The sequence below is a fragment of the Epinephelus lanceolatus genome, chromosome 15 (assembly GCF_041903045.1).
Source record: "Epinephelus lanceolatus isolate andai-2023 chromosome 15, ASM4190304v1, whole genome shotgun sequence".
Taxonomy (NCBI): domain Eukaryota; kingdom Metazoa; phylum Chordata; class Actinopteri; order Perciformes; family Serranidae; genus Epinephelus; species Epinephelus lanceolatus.
The window spans coordinates 25,402,625-25,429,331 of NC_135748.1; the positions used below are offsets into that span (position 1 = coordinate 25,402,625).

The following is a 26,707-nucleotide window of genomic DNA, read 5'->3' on the forward strand; positions in this document are numbered from 1 at the left end:
AATTGAAGGCACACTGAACCAGCATGGCTACCACAGCATCCTGCAGCGACATGCCATCCCATCCAGTTTGCGTTTAGTTGGACGATCATTTATTTTTCAACAGGACAATGACCCCAAACACACCTCCAGGCTGTGTAAGGGCTATTTGACCAAGAAGGAGAGTGATGGAGTGCTGCGGCAGATGACCTGGCCTCCACAGTCACCGGACCTGAACCCAATCGAGATGGTTTGGGGTGAGCTGAACCGCAGAGTGAAGGCAAAGGGGCCAACAAGTGCTAAACACCTCTGGGAACTCCTTCAAGACTGTTGGAAAACCATTTCAGGTGACTACCTCTTGAAGCTCATCGAGAGAATGCCAAGAGTGTGCAAAGCAGTAATCAGAGCAAAGGGTGGCTATTTTGAAGAAACTAGAATATAAAACATGTTTTCAGTTATTTCACCTTTTTTTGTTAAGTACATAACTCCACATGTGTTCATTCATAGTTTTGATGCCTTCAGTGAGAATCTACAATGTAAATAGTCATGAAAATAAAGAAAACGCATTGAATGAGAAGGTGTGTCCAAACTTTTGGCCTGTACTGTATATATATGTGTATATATATATACATATACATATACATATATATATATATATATGTATATTCATTGCACAAAATAAGAAAAAGCACGTTGGCCGATTCAGTTTATTTCAAAGTGGATACCGGCCGATACCGATGACGTACCAATATTATCAGCATGTTGGCCAATTCCGATATTTCATTTTGAAGCCAATATCAGCCAGTACTAGTGACGTGCCGATACAGTCCTACGTACCAACACAAAGACCTTTTATCATTAGAAATGTTCAACCTGTGCAGAGAAAGGTCACCACAGCCCAGTCACTGCAAGAAAATGTTACTATTCTATATTTCTTGAACCACAGATTCGTCATATTAGTACACTTCATATGTATCAGACCAACATTTCTAGAGGGATGTAGTTCTGATTACGTGTATATAAACTGACTGTCATCTGGAGGTAGAGGGGATGGTGGGTGGCATGACACCTAGGCAAGATGGCTGCCAAGCTGACCAACAAACAACAAAACCGTTTTTTTTTTTTTTTAGCTAGACAAGCTGTGATTGTGCCACAAAAACTGGGTGTGTTTTAGTGAGACAATGGCAGCATTTCCAGTTGTGATTTTGCCACCAAAATCAGGCATTTTAAGCCACAACATGATCTTTTCCTAACCATAACCAAGTGGGTTTTAAGCCCTTAACATCAGGGCTATCACTTTTACACAAAATCCGACCATATGCTCAAACAGAGCTAATGTTCAAACTGTTATTACCTGTTCAAATTCATAATTCTAAGTCTATGCATGCAACAGACTGTTTATTAACAGTCTACAAGGGCAGCAGGCCATTTGAAGTAGTTTGCCCTCAGCTTAACCTGCAGCATGCCCTTTTCACCTGTCTATAAACTAGGCTTAAGCAAGATGCTACAAAAATGGAGGACACTAGCGAGCAAAGCTGTCCTGAGTGGACAACAACAACACCAAAGCATCTGAGAAGCAGTGGAAGTATTTTGGGTCCCACACTGTACACAGGAAAGTAACTAACAAAGACCAGGCTGTTTGTCAACTTTGTACAAAGTAGCTCTCACTCTTGCAAAGCCTGGTGTGACTGCCTACACTTCGGCCCACTCAGCTTCAGCAGAACCTTTGCCAGAAGCTTGTAAAAATGCCATCATCATAAACATAGATCGATTTTCATGGAAGGATATGCAGCACATTGGTGTTGTTTCAGGAGAAAGGTTTTAAAATCTCATGATGGAGCTGGAGTCAAAATATAAAATTCCAAGTTGTACCACAATCTCAAAGCGTACAATGCAACTGCCTGACTTTTTGAGAAAAGTGACCCAGTTACCCATAGTGTTATAGAGTTAGGTTGGTCAACAATGTTATGTGAACACAGAAATTAGCATTATATATCATGCAGATAGTACAGATAATACACAGTCATGTCACAGTATTCACAGACTTCACTGGAAAACTTGAGATACTCATCAAAATGCAAGGAGTATTGCAGCTTAACGGAGAAAGTGGGAAAACTGTCAGTGCAAAAGAAAACACTGTCATCTTGTCAAATGTGCATAATACTTTGCCACCCAGAGTGCCACAACAGCTCAATTCACCCCAACTCTGCTTTTCATTGTTGTCGGCTTGACTTAAATTGCTTTCTGCTTTCTTCTGTTTGATGAATAAAGGCAAATCAAGCACACCAGGTCGGTGAGACATCCCCGGTCAATGTACCAGAATAATATCCAGGCCGCAGCAGGAGCAGGGGCCAGCGGCACTCACTCACTCTGCACTGCATCATGTCTGACCTTCAGCCTGCCAAGCACCCGCTGCCTCACGTTCACCCCCCGGGACGACACTCAAAAATAGACCGACAGTCTGACACATTCAAACGTATCACTACCACGCGGGAGCATGCATGCTGTATGTACATGCATTACATGCACACATAAAGCACACACACTGTCACTCACTTTACATCTCACTTTTCACATCCTCCATCACGCTATCTTTAGTCCCTGATGTATTTCAGTGCTCCACTCTGCTCTGGGGTTGTCTTACTTTATCGTCCGATATATATGAGTCACACTATCAGACACATTAGACTGAAGTGGGACAGCCGTGTCCAGGGAAGCAGTTCAACTTTTCACATACTTACAGCACTCTATCGCTGCTACGCTGCTAATGTATTACTAACAGGAACAGTTTGGAAAATGTTTGAAGGGCTTCTGCCGGACAAGTTATCCAGTGGCTACTCCAATAGTTTGGGTTTAATGGGCTTGTGGGTTTTCTGCTTACGGCCTCATACAACGGAGGTGAATGGAGGTCCAATTGTGTTGCTTGAAGCATTGAAAATGACATTTAAAAAATAATTTTCCAGACACAATGTCCTTGTTACTTTGGATAACCCAAAGAAAACACTGTGGACTGTTTTGACTGCAACTATTTCTCACCAAAGAACTAAGTCCCTGGTTGAAATTGTCCCTGTGAAATCTGTTGATGAGAGTGCACTGTTATGTAATGATGAGGAAGGTAGGAAGGAAGGAATTAAAGTAGGATTCAAAACGATCAATGATAGTGATTACTAAACAGAAAATTATGAGATTATAATAAACTGCATAGACCAAAGATGTAATCATTACAATAACCAGAAGGGCACTCGGAGAGCACAGACCTCAACCAAGACCAATAATCCAGTCCTCTGTGATATGCAAATCCGCAAGTGCAACCATGATACATGGTAGGCTACCCCAGAGGATTACTGGTACCCATGAATGTGGACTGTGATATGGAGTCATTGAAGTTCTACAATCGGCTATGTTTTGTCACTACTGAACTCTACTATAATTTATGGCATGTTTACGATGGCATGATTCTGCCAAGGCCAAAAGCCCTATTTCACAATGTTAATGAGAGAGAAACAACAGACAACAAGGGTGGGCAATATGGCCTTAAAATATTATCACGATATTTCATCGTATTTTTGCGATAACGATATTCTTGATGATATGACAAATTAGTAAAACAATTAGTTTAAAGTTAAGTGAAATCGTTTCAGTTTGCCTTCAAATATTCAGTAAAAACTAAACAAAAATAATCTCTCATTCTTTAGTTTGTGATCAACAACAGTAACTCAGAGTGAGATTCAGATTCTGTATACAATATTAATAGTTCAACAAAATAAAATCTACCACAAATTACACATTTAAACAGCTCCCAAATACAAAAAATGTGCCCTGGGATCTCTATATATAAATCAACAGGTGATTTCCTTCTTTTAGCAAAATCCTAAATGACTGAGTTGGTTTTTTTTTCCACCTGGACCTTTATGCTCTGCCATTTCTCCTCTAATCATCACGATGTAACCTGTGACAGGCTGTTATGATACCACAACTATCGCACCCAAAGGTTTATGACAAAACTACATCGACTCCAGTGTGCTCACGGCGAGAAAGTAGAGGAAGAGATGCTGTGCTGCTGCCAGAGGAGCCGCTGAATGAGTTCCCTCTGAGCGGTAACTCGCTAAAAGTGTCTGAGAAGTCCCGGGCTGTTCATACAACATTCAGGACGCCATAGTTTATTCCACACTACTAAAGCTGCTCCTCTTTTTGGAACTACCACAGAGTCAGCAATAATTTCACTTTCAGCCATGCTTGTTGTTGCCATGGGTAACAGAATGACGTCATATGTCAACAAGAAATGAATTTTTCATATGATATTAGAAATTATATGGGTATTATGGTGAGCAATATGATATGGCACACCCCTAGCTGACAAACTAAGAGCATGACCTCCTTGGCAGAGTTAATATGAAAATTGGATTCACAGAAGTATAGCATCACGCTAGGAAGAAACAAGTATCATCAGTAAAAGACCAACATTTAAGTCCCCAACAGTGAAAGTTACGAGAGCAAAATACATTCTGCAACAGTTAGTCCAACAGTAAATTAAAAGTTACTTCGTGTGGGTTTGTGAATCCCATCTGACACTTTCAAAGGAAAATGAGAGCATTGTTGTTTGAAGAAACAGAGCGTTCCATATCTACATGAATTCACAAACAATTAAATTAATCACAGATTCACTCAATGGAGTGCTCTGCTGCCACTCTACATATGCAAATCCAATATCCACTTACTTTTAGCTGCGTTTTCTCTATAGTGCAGCAGGTTTGTATGAGCTGTTTAGCTCAAAACAGCAAATGAGGGTGATGAAGGTGATGAGAGTGAACCAAAGCAGTAAAGTTGTGAGCTGCAAAGCCAAAACAATGAACTGAAAGATAGTGAAATGCTCTGCAGAGTCAACCCGTCATTCACCGTGAGTGAGCCTCCTTCACATTACGCTGAATCATCTGACACTTTGTTGATATAAAAAATGATTTAGTGCAGCTTTAAGCTTTCATACTATAACAATACAGGGCAGCAACTTAAAAACATTTTCGTCTGCTTGTCTATTGGCGGTCAGATGAAAACATTTTGCTTGGTGTTGTATTGAGCTTGCAGCCGGTGCTTGCTTGATTGCACTGGTTATGGATTGAGGAGAGCTCAGCCTGACAGCAGCAGTAGCAGCGATGAAAGCTTTGCTCTGTGCTGATTAGGCCTGATATACACTGGGCACTATGAGGGACGACTTATAATGGCTTCTCTGACCTTTCTCCTGACAAGCACAGAAACCACTTTGCCTCGTTACTTTGCCCACGCACACCTCTGTCTCCGGCTCCCTCACTCCTGGTGCACACTTGCTTTCTGAGGGGGATATAGATAACGAATCATGTCGGAATTAGAGGCCACACCGGCTGCAGCCGCGTTCGCTCTATGCAATGCTGTTAATGGTATTCATAAGCTGAATGTAGTTGATCAGCACTAAAGCCACAATAAGAGCCAGTCTGAGGAAGGTAATTGGAGGTATAAACGACTCAGCATTTTCCAAATCATATCTGAAATGACTCAGTAGAGATTAATTATATATATTTTTTTGGTTTGGTTTTTATAATGACAACATTCCCATAACTTGGTTGGGAATATAACAACAAAGTCTTGTCTGAAGTGACTACACACAGTCCACCAAACTTTGTCAAGACAGGGACAGGCATTTGTAGCCCAATAACCGGTGAAAATATTGCCATTTTACTTTCTACAAACCACAGATACGTTACATTTGTTTGTTATTATGTGGTGGATATTTTGAAACTTTAAATTTCAACAAGGTTTTGGTTAACGTGGTTAGGTTTAGGTACGAAAACCACTTGGTTATGGTTAGGAAAAGATCACGTTTTGGCTTAAAATACCCAATTCAAGGGGGGCACAATCCCCACTGGAAAAACAGGGATGTCTTGGTGGAAAACAGCTGCTTTTTGTAGCACTATCCCTGCTGAATAAACAGTGACAGGTTGCTACATGACACCTAAGCTGGTGCCTAAAAAGCCACTAGAAACAGTGAGTGGGTTGCCTTGATTGGCCTCACCTGGGCTTTGGTTTGCATCGTCAACGCCTCCACTGCACACCTGACACACACACATGCATGGCTTTCATTGCTGACTTTGCTGACCTACACACTCCATTGGTTATTTAAGCTCCTATAGGTTAGTTTAATAAATTATGGTTGTTTTAACTAAATCTTTTGTGCGGACTCCCCACTTGTCACATTCATTGAGCCAGTTTGTGACAGTGATCACAGCTTGGCAGGCATCTCATCTAGGGCAGTGGTTCACAACTGGTCCAGCCATGGGGTCCAGATTTCTCCTTACTCGTTAGTTCAAGGCGCACACAATTCAATACATGCGTTTGGTCATGTCGTTGAGCTAGTTTTATGTCTCTGTCACACATCCGTCCCGTTAGTCACTCACTCTACAGTTGGAAAATAAAAACTCTGTGCAGGGAATTCACTGCACTTAAAAAAAGTGTGTTTTTTTTAACAAATTTGACACTTTTGCGAGTCACTTGCGGTCCATTCAGAATGGACCCATGGCCTACTTTTGGACCGCGACCTACCAGTTGGGAACCACTTGCCTAGGGCATTGCACAGCTGACATTAAGAAATATTAGAACATTAAAAAAAACAATGATTACCACCATGTGGTTGTATGCCTCTGTGAACCAGACAAGTTGCAGTTACAGTTTACATCCATGTCTGTCCAGACTCATATGTAGCCATGACAGTAGACATGAAGAAATATAGATGTTGCTGTAAAGAAGCTTTGATTTGTATGACATGGATGCCTCTTCTCACACATCTTCAACTCGGCAGCAGCAGAAACCCAGTAGTTTCAAGATTAGTGTCACTGCTTCATTATCTGACCAAATGTCTCCCCTTCTGTCTCTGAATTATGGCATTAAATAATGGTAAATAATGGGCTCAGGGTGGGGGTGGCCTCCCCTTTGCCTCTCTCTTGTGCCAGTCCAGGCTCGCTTCTCATCAGTGTATAGTTCCAAAGTTTCCTACAACAGTGCTTATTATATTGTAATGTACTGTTTGTGATGATGGCGATTATGTTATTACCATATCACTTTATATCCAGTCACTTTAACGTCAACACAGCTCCTTTTTCTCTCCCTCTCCGCCACACATCCCATAAACAAACAAACAAACTTGTCTAGAATCAGTAACCACATACACACACACACAGCTGCTTCACACACAAACATCAAAACATGAACACACACACATTACCAACACATACCCTTCCTGAGAGAGTCTAATCTCTAGCCCTGGACTCTTATCATATCACCACATACATCATCATAACTGCTTTATGTTATTGTCTGTCAATTGCATCTGTTATATTGTATATGCATGTACCACCTTTTATTTTGTTTTGTCACAATCTTTTACCAATAAACAATTTTCAGAACATTGTGACATCACATCACAGTGAAGTTGACCTTTGACCCTTTGAATATGAAATGTCATAACCTTTACTTTTATTTTATTTACTGTGTGAAATTTTGTCACAATTAGTGTATGAATTCTTGAATTGTGGCCCAAAACATGTTTTTGAGGTCAGAGTGACCTTTGACCACCAAAATGAGTTCATCATTGAGTCCAAGTGGACGTTTGTGCCAAATCTGATGAACATCCCTCAAGGTGTTCTTGAGATATCTTCGTCACGATAATGGGATGTATGGACAGACAAATATACTGACAACCAGAAAACACACACTTGTTGCCGGCGCGGTGGCACAAAAACCCCTACAAAATTTAACCACATGTACGAATTAAAATTTATTTTCAGGAAGGTAAATAAACGAAGGATATATTCGCTGCAAGGTTGTTCCAAACAATCCCATATGTTTGTTTCTTTAGTTTAATAAGTTTTTTTGTTTTCTTCATGCAACAGAAAAGACTTGGTGATGTGCTCTGAAAATTGTATCATGCTATTTTTCAGCAATATCTTGAGCCAAAATATATCTACAATGAGATTTTTGACCAATAATCATCAATAATGTGGATATAATGATTAAGTGGGTTGAGGCAAGTGTTAAAACAAATAGAAAAGCCTGTGAAGTTGATAAATTTACATCACTTTACTGTAATGCAGCCTGTAAAATGTGGGGAAAAACACCATTTATACCCTATCACGATACAATGATATCCAAAATCTAAGACGATATATAGTCTTATATCTTCATAACAATGTAATATCTTCACACTGCTCAGCCCTACCATGAATGGTGGACAAGGAGGTGGGGAGAAACACAATCATTACTCTGAAAACCTCCAATGTCCTTTGAAAGACAGTCATGAAAATAGTCTTTTTGATGCTCACACTGTGTCCGAACGTTTGACCTTTTAGAGAGATTTAACATAAAATGTCAGCAGCCTTAACTTTAATGTTGTATCTGTCTGTAATAGTGACAAACAGCAAATGAAAAATAATATGTATTTGATATCTTAATTGAGAGATCGAAGATTTAAGCTCTATATGACAGATCATTCACATCATGAGCTGTGGTGGCACAGCCCTGTTTTAATCCTGAGAATTAATTTTAATTAGCAAATGAATAATAAAGCCAGTTATTTCAGCGGAGAGGTGGGCTGATCCGACCTGACCCGAGCTGAACCTCCTAAAGTAACAGTAAGCACTTCTAAGGCGTCCCTCCTCTCGACATAAAAGCTGGTCAGGGGAACAAAATACTGCAGATAAAAGAGAAATGTGTGCCACTAGGTTTTACTGTCTTTTTACTAATGCAGAAGAAAGGAAAAGGCTTTTACAGCTTGCTAAGAGCTTCTTATAAATATGGGGGCACATGTCTCTCCCTCTCTCTGTGTCCCTCCCTCCCTCTCTGAAAGAGCACAGTGTGATTACAGAAACAGCCCATCCTCCTGCATGCAGGCCTTTGAGAGCAGAAACAGAAGGTAATGTCGGTGCTGGGAGGGAGCCAAGAGCCCAAAGACACAAAAATGTAGGTTGCCATGTCCCTGTTCTTCACTGTAGACACCGGGTTTAGACATGTCAAGTTTTTAGCAGTTAGGAAAATGCTGAAATTTTTTTAGAATAAGTTGTGTGCATGTGTGTGTGCATAGAATCAAAGAGTACTGCTACAAGCCAAAAACAACCTCATACAGTCCCTGTTTGTGCTTTAAAAACATCTCAAGCAACCTGTTTTTCCAGACCTCATCCCTTCCTGTCCTCGTTTGCAAAGTTTAAACAAATGTCAAAAGTTCTATTTTTAGAGCAGCTCGTTTAATCGAACCATATGGAGAACAATCTATTGACGTGCTCCAACTGAAGGGTGCGTGGGTGGCATTTCCACTTAAAAGCCGGAGTGTGAATCGTAATGAAGTGGGGAGGCAGAGAGCGAAAAAGGGAGGGGAGGGGGCAGACTCCAACCGCTGGGAGCAACGGGTGTACAAACAGCAAACTCACAAAGCAGGGAGTGATTCATTTAAAGGGATTTTGTGTATGCGCCAGATTTAGCCTCGCTGCTTTGCATTCATATACATAGAGAGGATAAATAAAGAACGCTTGGGAGCAAGAGGGAGGGAGAGGGGGAATATTAAAAGAACTGAGGACGGGGAACGTTAGTTAAGTTAAAAAGCGATCAGAAAGTGGAGAGGAAAATATTTTAGAGACGCACAGTAAAGAGAGATGGTTGGATGAATAGACTTTACAGAGAATAAAATACTGCGAGACTTAAAGAGAAAGATGTGAGGCTTGCCAGCTGGATGGATGGAGGGATGGTAGGACAGCATAATTGGATTAGAGGGGCAGAAAATTAAAAGTATTTGCTTTGTATCCTCCTCCAGCAAACAGGATCCAGTGATCCCAAGTGTTCCCGCTCTAAGGAGTCTGATAATGCAGTAGCGAGACTCGACACATCTATGAGAGGCCTTAGAATATATACAGCATGTGTGTGTGTGTGTGTGTGTGACATGCCTGTAAATGGGCTTTTTGTATGAAGCCTGATGCCACATCTATAAGTGGGCATGAATAACGCGCTGCACTAGGCGATGGACTAATGAGATGCACAGGCTGAGTATGGCTCACGATTCATATTGTAATCCGCTGCCCTGCATTCATTTTCATTGGCAGATAAATAAATAATAGCATCAGGTGTGTGTGTGTGTGTGTGTGTGTGTGTGTGTGTGTGTACGCCTTTGCAGTTGAGCAATCTGCAGCACAGCTTGAAACCGTGACAGGAGCGAAAGCTGTGGATGACATCATGCATGTGTTGCTGGGCTTTGAATCTTGGACGCGCTGACACATTCAGCAGGATGACTCAAACGTACACAGACTGATGCACCAACCCACCACACACACACACACACATACACACCATCAGAATTTGACCCAGAAAGTGAGTTTGCTCCATCTCACCCTGTGTACGTCTTCTTCGAACACCGCTTCATGGACGCTGCATGCAAACAGCGCCGTGGGGAGGTCGCTCAGGTCCATCATCTCCTCCGCCACGCCGTCCTGATCGCTCTCCCCGAACACCATCTCCTCTTCCTCCTCCTCGTCCTCCTCTGGATCGCTGCTGTAGGCCTCAGAGCCGTTGCTCCACGCCTTGGAGCTCTCTCGCAGCATGTTGAAGCCTTTTAGGAGGCGGCTGACAGGCAGGTAGGGACCACAGAGGCTAGGAGCTGGGGAGAGACGGGAGGTTAGGAGACTTGGGATTGGGAGATAAGGTGAATATACCGGCAGGATGTTTGTGGAAAAGAATGAGGCGATAGAGAGACAGTGGTGCGTGAAGATTACAAGGTGTCAGTGATAATACCACACAAGTTATGGGGTAGATAAAAGAGAGGAAGTGAGAGGGAAGATGAAGGAAGGAGTGACAGGTAAAGATGAGCAGGAGGAAAATGAGGCAAACAAAAAAAGGAATGCAGAGAAACAGAGGTGGAAGTTTCATGTTTAGATCTACATGTAGGTCAGGACTCTTGATTATAACATTCTGTCTGGTGAGCAGCGGATGATGAAGACTTCATGTCAGAAAATTATTACAGCTCACTACATTATCCCAATAATCCTATGCTTTAAGAGGCACTAAAACATACAGTAAATGACTTTACCCTTCATTGTGTTGGGAAACAAATATTTTTATTGCATCGTAGACAGGAAACACATCTTTTTTAGAGCATCCTTTTTAGTGAAAATCAAACAATATTAAAAAGCCAGGCTTTTCATCTATTTGAAATAGGGATAGACCGATATGGATTTTTTAGGGCCGATGCCAATACCGATTTTTTCCATCACCCTTAGCCGATGACCGATTATGGACTGCCGATTTTCTTGAGCCGATATTTGGGGCCGATACTGCTTTTGCTCCCTCAATTTACATCAAAAAAATGACACAATGATAACAAATATTACAGGTCTCAAGTTTAAAATAAGAAACATTTATTGAACAGTAAAAAATACTAAAACAAGATGGAAAGTTGAGGTAGAACAGGTAGAATATTATTATTATTATTATTATTATTATTATTATACATTCAAATAAAAAAAAAGAGTTCAGTGCTCTTAAATCTTCCAGTAATGTCTTTATAAAATAAACAAATATTTAAGCTAAAGCATAAATAAAACAACAACTACTGTACACAGTAGGATTCAACAGCTTTGTTCAACTTAACCACATACTTTCAAATGAAAAAAAGCGCCAGGGAAAAATAAATCCGCGAACCCACGCACGTATCGGCCGATGCCGATACAAGTAAAAAACTCAAATATCGGCCCAATAGATCAGCCGGCCGATGTATCGGTCTATCCTTAATTTGAAATGGTATCATATCTAAAGGAAATATGCCAATACTTGAATGAGATCCTTTGCGTTCTTTGAGGTTGATGCATTTTTACTGAGTCTCTTTTATTGTTGGTTGCCCATTGGTCTCTTTCGGTGCTGCTTGACATGATATTCACAATAATCCCAGTAATGGAAAGTCACCACAGTCAGCTTATTGTGTGCTTTTTATCCCAATGTCCAACAATATCATACACTGTCTCATCCCTACTGTTTGGTCATGGTTCAGTTATATCTGACATCTGCTGGTGACTGAGAAAATCTACGACTTAATCCCAGTCCTGAGATTCATTTTTTAATGATGCCTTGAGGTACTGCTGTTTGTATTAGCGCTGCAAGCGAGAGAGGATGGGCCCCTGAGCACAGATATGCACAAGGTACCTCTCCTACATGGGAGCAAGAAACACAGACTCTGTGGTGGTTTGCCTGCTTTTTTTAGTTGTTATGCATCTTTTTGTGGTTTTGTGTCTCTTTGTGGTTGTTTTGCCCCTTTTTGTGGCTATTTCGTGTCTCTTTGCAGTTCATTTGTGTTTTTGTGGTCATCTTAAGTCTTTTCCTGGTTGGTATGTGTTAATTTAAGTGACATTTTGCAGGTGAAGGCCCCTGAAATCTGTGATCTGTAGGCCCTCTCAGTGATCCATCCATGGCTTCAAGTAATCTTAAGTGCTAAGCTATATCATAGGCAACTGGACTTGCTTGTTTCTCTAAGGCAGTGGTTCCCAACTAGTGGGTTGCGGTCCAAAAGAGGGTCCCACCCACTGCAAAACAAATCTACCTACGGGTATTTAATAAAGTAATCTGAATCTGATTCTGACTGAACCACAAGTGACTTGCAAATGTTTCAAGTTTGTAATAAACATACTTCATTTTTAGGTACAGTGAAATTCCAGCACAGAGCTTTTACTTTGAAATACCGTTTCCTGCTATAGAGTGAGTGACTAACAGAGATGCGAAATGTCTTCAAGAAACTCAAGCAAGCCAAGTTGCCTACATTACAGCACTTGAGATTACCACGACCTGGATGACTGAGAATCTTCACCAAAATGGCTTCAAGTATTGTCTGTTTTCACTGTGGATTATTCTAATGAATATTTTCTTAATTGATTGATTAAATGTTAAATCCATGATAAAAATTAAATAAAAAACAAAGATCAGGGTGTCTACAGGTATCAGACAGTTACATTTTATGCTTTTTAAGACCCGTTCAAGACACCTTTTAACCACACTTAGGACAGATTTTTGGACAAATCATATTTTACTTTTTTTATATATATCGCTGGCAAGTAGTATGTGGTCTTGTGCAGAGGTATGGTTATTAGAATGAGTTAAATCAATCTACAAATTGCCAAAGGGAAGTGCAAGCATAAAGTAAAATGACAGTATTATAGTTTTTTAAAGATTTGTAACATTAGAAATGTGGCCCATTTTCACAAAAAGAAATCAAAAAATGGATAAATGAAATTAGATAAAATGTTTGCAGCAGTTAAGACCTCACAAATTCAAATTTAAGACTATTTAATGACTTTTAAGGCCTTATTGTTATAACATTGAATTTAAGACATTCTAAGACTTTTTAAGGACATGTTAACACCCTGATAGTGTCCCTCACACTGTCCAGAGCCATACAATAAATTTCAGTTGTTTGTTTTGTTCAAACAACAGTCCAAAATCCAAAGATATTCATTTCACTTTCATAGAGGGCTAAGAAAATCAGTTCATATTTACATTTAAAAGGCCGGAGGCAGTGACTTTTTTCATATTTGCTTAAGAAAAAGACTTGACGAAGTTATTTTTCTGTCTACTGAACAAACATCTGGAAACTATTATTCATGCATCCATAACCAGTATTACAATTCTTTGCTCTCTGGCATCAGTATAACAACCCCTCTCCGGCCTCCAGCTCATCCAAAACTCTACTGCCAGAATCTAGACTAGGACTAGAAAACATAACCACATCACACCAATCCTGGCTTTCCTACACTGGTTACCTGTTGCTGTTAGAATTGATTTGAAGATTTTATTGACTACTTACAAAGCCCTGAGAGCCCTCGCTCCAAGTTATATAACAGAGGGGTTCCCTCTCGCACCATGAGATCCTCACATGCATCTTTTCTTCTTGTTTCGAGATCTAGATTAATTCACAAAGGTGACAGAGCCTTTGCAGTCAGAGCTCCTCGAACTTTGGAACGACCTGCCTGAGGAGATCAGGGCTGCAAACGCGGTCTCATCTTTAAAATCACTTCTGAAAACCTACTTGTTTAAACTTGCCTTTCAGTGATTTTAACTGGTTTTATTGCTTTGTCTTTAAATCTGTTCTTGTAAAGCACTTTGTAACTGTGTTTGGAAAGGTGCTATATAAATAAAGTTTATTACTATTATTACTAATGTTTTAATCATCATAATTTCACAAATTACTTTTACTTTACTTGTTTTTAATCTTATACTCAGCACAATCCCCAAACCCCGCAGTGTGCAATGACTGGAGGACAAGTACAGTACTTTTATATACTTTTTATTACACTATACTTTACTAGAATACAGTAAGACTGATCATGCTGCTCTAACTGTTTGTATTCATTAATGTTTTAATTGATGATGCTGCGCAATAATATGGGTCTGTAGCCTAATATCGTCTTATCTATCTATCTGAAAGAAAAGATATGAAAAGACTACAAGCAAAAAAATAGAAAGGTGTTATGATGAAGTCATATCTGACCCTAATATGAAACTCCCATCACTGTACTGTGGTTAGAGTGCCATCTAGTGGTGCATTCAAGGGACTGAAGGTTGTCGTTCATATTTTAATCACAAAACCATCATATATTCACTTTAATCTCTCATAAATTTGAAGAAATACGGTGAGAATATTAGTTATAGACCAAAAATTGCATCCCTTTATCAGTGTCTGCTGAGTAACGTGCACACAGAGCACGCGAGAGCAATGACATCAATAACATCACATGTCGGCATCACAAATGGCCGTGGCGGCTCGTGACATCAACATTTGCATCGCGTGCACTTAGAGGAAACCCCTGGATATCATGACCTGTAGAAGGACGTGCGCCAAAAACGCCGCACGCGCTTGAATTAAGCGTAAAAGTGACATATTTAATGGTTAAAACGCTGTTTTTTGACGCTTTAACTAAGATACAGAGGACGGTGATAGAAAAGTTAGCTCAGAGTGGAGGCTGCTCGCTAACACATGAAGTTATCTTTCTTATTTTGCTCTCTAACCGGTGTCGTTTACTCACCTCACTACTGTCAGTGAAAGCCGAGGCGAGCCATTGCACGCGGACTAACAGCAGGATGTTCAGGTGACTTTGTCAAACAGAAACAAGCTGCTTTTGTGTTTCTGTTTATTTCAGACTGCTGTCAGAGCGTCCCTGTTTGTTATCACGGGATTATTGGACACTATCTGATGCAGCCTACTCCAGCGTCAGGACCCCGCAGGTGAGGCCAATGAGAGGCCGGCGGAGGCTCGCAGCGGCCAATCAGGCTGCAGCAAGGGGGAGGATGCTCCGCTTCAAGATTGGTGGCGAGCGAGCGGCGAAGTGGCACACACGCAGAAATACACATACACAGGGCTGTGCTGGGGAGCTGCGCTTTGACGTGACAAGGACACCCCGGAGAGACAAATCAGCCTGTGGGTCAATCAGCTGTCTCATCCGGTGTGGAAGGACGAGGTAGTCACATGTCTGCAGACATTTAATGTTCACACACAGGTTACAGCACAGCTTTCTGAACCACCTGTTGCACACACTAAATAATGTGCATCTAATTTGTGCTATCTTAGTTTTAAAAGCTGTTTTGCAGCATTTCATTTCAGTAACATGAGGCGACATGGTGTCAAAAAGAAGCCACAGTGGGATTTTTCACGCACCAAATTGCACACTGGATTATAGGATTATAATAGCTCCACAAATACTGCTAAATTAATTAGAATATTGTTTTAAGGCCACACTCCTTACACTGGACTGGTGTGCAGCTCCTAAGGTAGATGCATCTCTCCAAGAGCAGTTTGTTACTCAAGTAAAACCACAAATACCATCCATTACTTGCACTGAAAATGTTACGTAAAATACAGTACTGTGCCAAAGTTTTAAGCAGGTAAATATAAAGTTTAATTGTTTTTTTGTTTTTTTTATCAATTTATGAAATGCAAAGTGAGCGAACAGAAGAAAAATCAAATCAATATTTGGTGTGACCACCCTTTGCCTTCAAAACAGCATGGACCACAGCAGGTCTGTTGTACAAAACGTCTCGGAGAACTAACCACATATCTACTGTGCATGTAGGCCGCCTCATATCCTTCTGTCTCGTCATGTAGTCCCAGACAGACTCCATGATGTTGAAGTCAGGGCTCTGTGGGGGCTGTACTATCACTTCCAGGACCCTGAAGATAGTTCCTAATGACATTGGCTGTGTGTTTGGGGTCATTGTCCTGCTGACGCCTCCCTGACGGTACTGCATGATGGATAAGTATCTGCCTGTATCTGTCAGCATTGGGGACATTAATCCTGACCAAATCCCCAACTCCATTTGTAGAAATGCAGCCCCAAACTTGCAAGGAACCTCCACCATGCTTCACTGACACTCATTATTGTCCGTTCTCCAGCCTTCTGTTGCAGCCAGATATTTCAAATTGTGACTAATCAGTCCAGGGCACCTGCAGTTTTCGTGCATAACTGAGTAGCTTGACCTTGTTCCACATTGGAGGTATGGCTTTTCTTCCATGAACACCACTTCTGATCTACTTATGTAGGTATTCTAAAAAAAAGGACAGTGTCTGCAGTCAAAGACTTTTCTTCCTGCTCCGGCCACACCCTCTATCCCCATCCATCCACAGCCACTAGATGGGGTCAACTCAGAAAACAGAAATGGGTTGAAGTTTGCAAACAATAATTGTGGCTCCCACAAAAGGAAAAGCTGCATGTCCTCATATTTGAGAAGCTGGACCCATGAAATGTTTTTGCGTGAAACAAGACTTAATATTTCTGCCACCTAAACAATCAACTAGTTGTTTTGCCTGAAAATGTTAAGAAACTGATAACTTAAAATATCAAATATGGTTGAGTAAACAGTGGCATGAGATTAAAATACTCAAGTAAAGTAAAGAAGTACCTCACATTTGTACTCAAGCATAGCACTTGAGTAAATGTACTTAGTAATATTCCACCACTGTCGAAGGGCTGGAAGTTTTCCTTCTAGTAGAACGATCAATATCTTATCACACAGTTTATGACTGTACTCTGATACCGCAGTGTGTTAGCCTATTATACTGCAGTGTCAGGGTACAGTCTTAGGACTCTCTTGTTTATGATTATCATTAAAGAAAAAAGCAGTTAGGACAGATCTGGCGAGTGACATCATTGTGATTTAACCCTGACAAAACACAGATTGACCACCAAATCTCAACGGCAGTCATGTTGCAAACCTTGTGCACCTTTCTGCAAACAGGCCTCTCACACAGCAGACATCTTGACTTGTCACAAAGGTAAAAGTGTTAATGATAACACTAACGATGGCGAAGTGTTCCAGGTAAGAGTGAGCCAGCTGATACGGTATCAGGAACCTGAAATCAAAGCAGCTAAATGGAATTCAGCTGTAGATATAGATCTTATCACTCCTGTTCTCCAGCAGCTTCACTGACTTCCTGTTGAATATCACATCCATTTTAAGATTCTGCTTCTCACCTTTAAGCCCCTTCATACCTGTCTGAACTCCTTCATAGCTACACACCGTCCTGTACTCTTAGATCCTCTTCTGCAGTCCAACTCACATTACCATCTGCCCGCTTGACTACTATGGGTTCTGGAGCCTTCAGCCGTTCTACCCGTCACGACACTCGCAGTATTGACTCCCTTTCCAACTTTAAATCCTGCCTGAAAACACACCTTTTCAAGCTGGCATATTCGGTCTGATTTAATGGAGACACACATATTAGGGCCTGTTGCAACCAAATACACCACAACTAGGTTACATTATTAAGTTTATATGACAAAACATTGCAATAAAAATTAAAGTAAAAAAAACTTTTGCAGCATCAGTGAACTCTTCTGCTTTTATTAGATGGCAGTTTTATTAACAAGACAGGCTTCAGTTGGTTTACATGATGATGTAATGATGAGTTTGTACACACAACAAACCACAGATAATAAAACCATAATAACATGTACGTACTGAATACTGTGGAAAGAATCTGCGTCATTAACACTGTAGAAATGCACTGCCACGTGTGTAGACATGGAGAGTATCCAATATACACAGCCCTTCATTCATTTGGAAGTATTTAATTAAACTTAATTATGAAACAGTTATTGCTGGATAATGGTTCAGCTTGTAAAACACTGAGGGATCAGCACATGTTAATTTTGCAACAGTAAGTGCGTACTTTCAGTTTTATTTCTTGATTTGTCTGTCATCATAAACTTCAAGGCATCAGGTTAAAAGGGAAACCAAATTATTTTAGCTAAAAACTAAATTCAGACATATGCTTCCAAAGGTAGATTACCTTTTTAAACTCACAGTGCACATTTAAATAATTTATCAGTATGTCAATATGCAAGCATGATTCACTTCGATTCATCTTCACCTTTCAATGTTTCAAGGGTTTCATCATAACTGAACAGCTACAGTGATGCGTCACTCACCTACCTGGGTTATGTACCATGTTACAGTAATCTATCCAGTGTACAGCTACTAATTAAGGCACGCTAAAAGCTAACTTGAAAATTAATAAATACATCACAATAAATTACAACATTTGCACCCGTTGTTTGGTCACGTCAGGAGAACAAACTTGTGGAGTGAAACCGCTAATGTGTAAGAGAGTTAGAGGCAGATATTAAAGGTCAAAATGTTCATTGGCAAGTGTGCAGCTACATTATACAACTCTGAGGAGTGACATCACAGCCCTCAATGGAAGAACGGATCCCTGTATGTTCCCACTAATGTGCGAAAGTTTGCTTAACAGTCATGTAAGTGAGTCCTTAACATCATAAAGCTGACGCAGAGTGAAGGCAGTGAGCTTCAAGGCACAACACCGTCTCTGCTGTCATATTTAGCCCTCTTTGTGCGTCCGCTACAACGTCCAGCAGCTTCAGGTTTCCTCCCTTCAGTTTTGGAATGAATGCAGCTGACATCTTCTTAAAAAAAGGAATGCTACTCATGGTTTTTTTGTTTAGAGGTTTCAGAAAAGAAAGCGTGTAGAGGGGAGTGTAAGACAGAGAAAGAGAAGATTAAAAAGACCCAGTGGACCCTCCTACTGGGCTGGAGGTTGGTCTTGTGCATATGTGAAGAGCTGAACGTATTCATCTTGGCCTTTCAAGGTCCATGAATGTTCTTTACAGTTGAATGATGTAAAAGAGAAAAGTTAAAAATCACTTTCAATCTTGCTTCAGGTCATGAGGGCCCCAAGGTGCATCACTGGATGTGGAGTCGACTGATGGTTGATCCAGGTTGACTGGCAGAGGAGCAGGAGCCACTCCATCGTTGTTGACCAGAGCGCCGTAGGAGAACGCACCGTTGGAGTCTGGCTGAATCACCGTGCCTTTGTCGTGAATGATTGGGACACCTGATGATGGAGAGGACAGGTAAGGAACTTTTGCTTTTTTTGCCCCCGATCCGAGTCATTTAATACTAAGAATCTCTTAATACTGAGTTCCGATCCAGTACTTCTATTTTCTTAGATAATACAGCTGCACAGTGCACACTTCAAGGACATTAAAGTTATTAAAACCAATCCAGTGTAGGCCTGTTTGCTTGACAACTAAAAAGCTCTGCAATGCATTAAGAAAAAAATCCTTACATCCAAGCTGTTTCTTAATGGTTATTTTTATTTATTTAAGAAAAAAAAAAGTATATCGGTCAAAAATAACAAACACTCCCTTAAATCTTTTTGTCCTTGTTGCTGCCTCGAGGAAGTCCCTTTAAGAGAGCAGCCCATTCTCCAGTGTTCATGCATCAGTGCAGCTTGAATGAATGTTATTTCATTCAGTGTTTATTTTTTATTTTATCTTTTGCAAGATAAAACTCTATATGCTTTTTGCCTCTAGGGCTTTTGTTGCATTTGCAGTGTCGTGGTGAGTGTGGTTGTCGTCAGTTGTGCACCGCTGTCTAGCTCTACTCCACCTGTGGATGAACACGCTCCATAAATGCACGAGACTTTCACACTGAGCGGAAATTAAACAAGCGCTAATAATAATGGAAAAATAGATAAACAGTCTCATGCTGCATTTTACTGTCGGTTGTGTTTTGCCGCAGGCGGTGCTCAGCCCCTGCTCTTACACACAAAACAGAAGCTCAGCTGAGTGGAGGAGAGTAGAGAGTTGGAGACAGCTGCACACTGTGTCTCTGCATGAAAGCTTCGTGGGTAAAAAAAAAAAACTGTGTGACAGCTGACGTTTAACAAAGGATTGGATCCTTTATGTAGCTCAATTTACCCAGTCCTGATCCGTTAAAAAATGTCTTGATCAGCCGCGATCCTGATCTTTGAGATCAAATTGGGACATCGCTACTGATAAGCTATCTGAGGCTTTAGAACAGGGGCTGAAACACTAAGCAGATAGTATTCAAAATGTGTTTACATCGACATTGTCTAGATTTAAAAAAAAAAAAAATACAGTGCATGTCTGACAGAGTAACATTTACAACCTACAAAACTCATAAGACCAAAGACCCTTAAAACTAAACTACCTTAACCCTAAAGACTAAATGGTCCTGAGACATTTATTCCATCAGTCTAAACATTGGTTAAATAGGAACGATACAATAGACAGAGACACATGGCGAGTGGAGAATATAAATGGATTTGAGAGTAAAGTAGTTTAAAAGATGTTAAAAGCTCTAACATATATTTGTAATAACCGCTACCTGAAGCTCTTTTTGAAAACAGACTCAGATAATGAGATTTTTACAGTGTTATCAGTCTCCTTTCTCTGGACTGCTACAAACTACACTAAAGCTCGTACATTTACGTTTACGTTTTCTACCCTTTATATGAAGCTTTCTCCTTGTCTTGTATGTATGTGAGGGAAAGTAAATCCCTCTAAAAAACTTAAACCCACCGTTAGACATATCCATGGTGACATAAGGCTCAAAGGCCTGGATCCTTTTCCTGGTTTTGGTGATGAGAAACACTCCAAGGAAACAGAACGCAGATCTGTACAAAGCACAAAATAATCAGTCACAACCTTTACTTAAAAAAATGATGCAAAGCTCAACTGTTTTTTACAAGATATTAAAATCTCTGTTTTCTATGTTTATATGTGTTTGGTTGCAGCATTACAATGGCATTTTGACTTGTTGTAGGAAAAGCACAGACATACAGTAATTTAAATGTCCCAATAAGCCATGAAAATGACTATGTTCACATGCACATTAATATTCTACTATTACTCCAAATATGACAAAATATGAATTTGATACAGGCTTTTTTTCAAATGTAGTGTTTTCCAATTAAGACATGTGGGATATGCTAATAATATTTAGGGTTTGAATAGCATTGTTTGGACATGTATACAATGTTAGTACAATATTAGTGGTATATTCATTTTTATTAGCCATATAGCTAGGGATGTAGCTTAGTAGGAATGTTCTCTTTTTCAGAATAAGGGCAAAAACTGGAATATTTTGTGCATGTAAACATAGTCAGCGTGACAGTGAGTCAGCCTGCACAATACCAGGATCCTAAAACTGAAGTAGCTAAATAAAACTCAGCCATCATTAATGTCCTTATATAGTGTGCTCCTCCTACTGCAACATGCCATGTCTTTTTCAGAAAGGCCCACGACAGACGATCACTCACCCCAACAAATACAGGCAGATGTGAAGCACGTCTTCTTTCTTAAACTCTAAGTAAAAAACAGCGCCTGAAAACCAGAGAAGGAGAAATCTTTGATGACACTTTAGGTGCGCAGCAGGAGCAAAGCAGAGGTTTCCAACTCTGAAAGCTACTTCTCAAACTGAAAATCAACAGCAAAGAATCACGTTACTCACCAGCTACCACGGCAAAGATGGTGGAGAGGATGTAGTTGAGACAAGCAATTAGAGAGGAGTCATACAGCTTACAAGCCTGGGAGACAAATCTAAAAAAAAAAAAAAAGGTAGACAGCAACCACTTAAAACATTTTGTTCACCTATAAAGAATAAGAAATTAAATCGCTTTTCAGTCTTTGACGTTGCTGTCACTTACCTGGCCTGGAAGATCACTGAAGCCACCATACATACAAACATGGCACTGAAGATCGGGTAGTTGAGCTGCATGTTGCCCTCGATGGTGAGAACCAGCATGCCTGACACCGCCTTCACTGTGATAACTGTGACGGAGCCTGTGCACCAAAGTAAAAAAAAAACAAAACAAAGAAAGCACAGTTAAACACAGAACTAACAAGATAACAGTGTAAGCAGATTTTGAATATGAAGAAAAAACTGCCAATGGCATCACAATTCAATGCATGAAATACATAAATAAAATAAAGTCATTTTCATGTTTTGCGATACAATTTTTTAAAAGTGGCGATGTATTCTTTGGCAGTATGACATTGACTGGCTTTAACATTAACGCCAAAGACTCACCCAGTAGAGCGACCAGCATCAAAATAACAACGAGGTAGTTAGCACTGCGCTGTTTGTAGAAGTATAAAAGCAGGCAGAATGTGATGATCTCCAGGAGCTGTCAATAAAAGTAGTACCAACAACAAATACCAAATTAATGTCAAATAACCACAACAGGAAGTACTGCAGTTGTTGCCAGATCACGGGCAGTGACAAATATTTTTTCCTCATAACAACACAGGTGGAAGAAGCTGAGTTCAGTGCAAGTTTGTTGAACATCATGTGCACCAGAAGAGCAAAAGATTATAATGTATAATTAAATACAGCAACAGAAACATGAGATACGATACAGCAGCCCTGCAGAAGATACCAGTTTAGTAATGTTTCGTTGTGGTTGAGACTGACATGATTTGATGGGTTCTTTTTTTAACTGCTGCAGCTTGTAGTGTAAAGGAAATACCCCACCAAGTGTCTCTCAGTCTGTGTTGATGACTAGGGCTGGGTATTGTTTAAAAATTCAGATACAAGTACCAATCTCAGTGCTTTAAAGTCACATTGATATCAACAGAGTACTTCATGTCAAATCTTTTTTTTTTTTTTTTTTGGCCGTGCAAACACAGTGCAGCTAACCACCCTGAGGTCCTCTCCATGTTTGATGAGGTGCTTTATCACGTGACTCATATTCCATGTTCTTCCTGAAATAATCCCTACGCATTTTTTTTTTTGGGGGGGGGGGGGGGGGGGGGCTTTTAGCCTTTAATGGACAGGTCAGACAAGTGTGAAAGGGGGAGAGAGAGAGGGAGTGACATGCAGCAAAGGGCCACAGGCTGGAGTCGAACCCAGGCCGCTGCGGCAACAGCCTTGTACATGGGGCGCCTACTCTACCACTAAGCCACCGACGCCCCTGCAATGAATATATTTTACATGTTTACGTGTAGGAATGTGCGTGGTTAGTCCACTGGTCACTTAAACATTCCTACCCTTGCTAGTCGGCACCAGACATACTAGCTGATTAAACCCATTATAAGGATACCCAGAGGAAAAACAGGAGGAGTTTGGATCAGCATGCGAGACTAACCAGGAGCTTTGTTCATCAATGGCTCTCTCTTTTACACACACATGCAAGAACACATGTCACCACAGACTGTATGGGTTGCAGCTGTTACAGTAGTGGGCCGATCACACGTCGTATTAAATCGACAAACACTTGCTGTAATTGGCTGTGAGCAAAGCCATACAAGTAGTCATTTTTTTCTGATCTGTACACAAAATGATGATCAATGAAGGTGTCTTTTGACTGGAGAGGCTCTGATATTACTTGATGCAGGGTTATTTTGTTCGATACCTCAGGTATCAAGTCCTGTAGTAGCCCTAATGATGCTGGACTACTTCTAACCACTGTCCCTCTTGGCTAAAGCAGCTGTCCTGTGTTTGGAATACTGTGTTTATGTATGTATGTATTTGGAGACAGTAAACCCTGTCCACATTTAACAATGACGCAATGTTTGTGACTGTCACACCAGCAATCCAGGGAGTAGCTACCTATCCTCTCATTACCTCTGTGCGACATCTTTAAATGTTATATAAACATGGTGACTCTCAGACCTCGATTATAGATGACACATACTGGTAATTGGTATTCCACCTAATATGACTCACTTGTGCAGATACCTTTGTTTACTGCCTGCATTCCTGGTGTGTCAATTGCAGCCGCACTTACGGGAGATACAAAGACACGTACGCCAAACAATGGAGAGATTAACCAATGAAGAGGAACAGCGGTAACAAATAGACTTTCACCAACACTGAGTCAATGACGCAGCATACTGTCTTATCAAGCTGTTTAAAAGGCTTTGACAGCTAAAATAGAGCATGAGTCACCAAACCTGTACCACAGGGCTGTTGAATTGCTTTTAAAGGGGTTGTATTGACAGAACAGAAATGATGGGTGCAGCAAGTAAAGCAACTGTTGTATATGTGTCAATTTAAAAGCAGAAACAAATTGAGTCAACTGTGTGTGGAGCCTTGTGCTTCAGAACTTACTCAGTAAATGAAAATGCCTTACCAGATACAAGAGAACAGGCCATCCTACAAGGTGCTTCACAATGTTCTCAGCTTTGAGCTTTTCATGAGAGTTTGGTCCAAATGCTACAAAGAGGTACGTTCCTCCTATGGTGAGGATACAGCCCAGGAAGGCCAGCCCATATTGCTCTGAAATAACACACAGAATAAAAATGACATGTGTTCAGTTTCAGGAAGCAAGAAATGATTTAGGACATTTGCTTTAATGTGATTTCTTGAGACACTACTGAACATAACAGCGAAACTCAAGATACATTTACAGTGTATCTATTTAAAAATTATTTTTGAGGGTTTTTATGCCTTTATTAGATAGGATAGGGAATGAATCTGGAATCCTTGTTGCTGCGGCAAGGACGGTGCCTTTGTACATGGGACACCCGACTTTTTTAGTTCTTACAAAATTAATTTGTCAACAAAATATGGCCTGTATATGAACAAAACTTTCTGACTGTGTTACTTCAGTCATAAACTGCAGCAGCTGAGCAGGCAGTGTGTAGTTTGTCAAGTTATGCTGATTGAAAATCTGCATACATGTGCACAAATCCCATAACATTTGCATCCGAGTGTCTTCAGTTACACACACACACACACACACACACACACACACACACGCTGAACTTACTTGCAAACTCCTTTGGCTTCGATTTCTCGCGCAGAAAAATGAGACCCAAAATTGCGCTTGCTGGGAAAAAAAGAGAAAGGCAAGACAATCATCACATCAATAGAGCATTTACTTCTAAAATAGTTTACAATAAAATTAAATGTCTGTTTAAAATCCAGAGATTGGGGAACAAATACTCACTGACGATAGACACAGCGTTCAGGGGTGCTACAAGAGCAAGGGGGGCGAAGGCATAGGACACAAAGTTGGCTCCCTCCCCGATACATGCCAGCACAAACCCACACCACCAGGTCTTAGTGCGGTAGAAGGCACGATGATCCTTGGTGTCCCCTAACGTCACATGGCTGTATTTCTGCGAGTGAAAGGCGTGCAGGTAACAGAAAGTGACATGAGTAAACACAAAGCCTACTGCAGTATACTCAGCTTAAACAAAGCAAACATATAGAGTAGGTGTAAAGCAAACAAACGCTTGCTAAATGGTTTTGAAGTAGAGCTACTGTAAATTAGAAGTACAGGCAAGACAGTGAATCAGTGACAATGATATCTGTATGTTATTCCATTTATTTCAGTTTCTATTGACAGCTGGAAAATACAGTATGGCAGCCTGGCTTTAAAGGGAAGTGCTATGTTGACACAAAGCATTACAGGACATGATACACAGAGGTTAGAGACACAAAACCAGGCCACGTAGAAGACATATTAACTTTACTTTTAAAGCCGTGTACGCTTGGATGGCACAGCAGACATTAATATAAGCACATATTTCAGGAAGTTGTGTGTGTGTGTGTGTGTGTGTGTGTGTGTGTGTGTGTGTGTACCTGAACACTTAGAGAGATGCTGACAAGCACATTTCCAAAAATAGCGAGTAAAGTCCCAATGAGATTATCCTGAAGAAGAAAGACAGATATATTAATGTATTTATTTGTTGTTAAAATCAAACAAACCATACGGCAAACGTGTAGCTTTAGAGATACATCGGCATCTTAAACACAGTAACGTTACTGTTATCTTCACAGTTTTGCGACAATATAAAGTTTTAGACGTCAAAATACACATAAGACAGATAAATAAAAAAATCATACAGGTGTTTTAACATTTGCTGTGTAAACAAAAGTAAAAAATAAAGTATTGACAGACGGTTAAAAACTACCGTATGTCAAGTGTCTCACCGTGTACGAGCCTCCGTCGGCTCTCCTGATAGCCAACATTTTCGCCCCCAGAGGCAATTTATAAATCATAAACAGTCGCCACACATTCAGTTACCAGATATTTCATCTCCTCGTCGCGACATTATTTGTTTAACACCATTTTTTCTGGTGTGTTTATCCTCTATTGTATTGAAGAAGACACCATCTTTGGGACGCGGAGCATCTCATTTCCGGATTTGATTCCACCTGTCTCAGACTACGCTGTGACGTACGGCGGTGACGCTCCAATCACGTGACCGCGACAGTGACGAGTATTTATTTACACATAGCTAATTCAGATAACAAAACGGGTTGTGTTTCTCTTTTTGTGAGACTGAAAAACGGATAAATTGCCACACAAATGTATTCCTAGAATTTACTACAGGGCAGCCTGTATTTGGACAGCACATCCTATCACTCATTTAGGCAAGTGTAAGCATATTTATTGCACAATTTATTTCATACT

General features: G+C 40.4%; 2 protein-coding genes across 2 annotated transcripts in view; both read right to left on the bottom strand.

Moving 5' to 3' along the window:
• The window catches only part of rcan3 (regulator of calcineurin 3), a 67,648-nt gene extending 52,455 nt beyond the window's left edge, over nt 1-15,193 (bottom strand). Inside the window, exons 1-2 of the mRNA XM_033643541.2 lie at nt 15,048-15,193; nt 10,374-10,639 (exon numbers count right to left, since the gene is read on the bottom strand). Coding sequence (XP_033499432.1) covers nt 10,374-10,583 — 210 coding nt within the window. The 5' untranslated portion in view covers nt 10,584-10,639; nt 15,048-15,193. The remainder of the gene's footprint in view (nt 1-10,373; nt 10,640-15,047) is intronic.
• Nucleotides 15,194-17,843: 2,650 nt separating this feature from the next.
• On the bottom strand, nt 17,844-26,447 carry nipal3 (NIPA like domain containing 3). Its single transcript, XM_033641923.2, has 11 exons — nt 26,224-26,447; nt 25,873-25,941; nt 25,235-25,406; nt 25,055-25,114; nt 24,416-24,561; nt 22,372-22,468; nt 21,989-22,124; nt 21,793-21,881; nt 21,602-21,665; nt 20,862-20,956; nt 17,844-19,369 (listed from the first exon to the last, which is right to left on the bottom strand). The coding sequence occupies exons 1-11, from the start codon at nt 26,290-26,292 to the stop codon at nt 19,182-19,184; spliced, it is 1,185 nt and encodes a 394-aa protein (XP_033497814.1). The 5' UTR covers nt 26,293-26,447; the 3' UTR covers nt 17,844-19,181.
• Between the last annotated feature and the right edge of the window lie 260 nt (nt 26,448-26,707).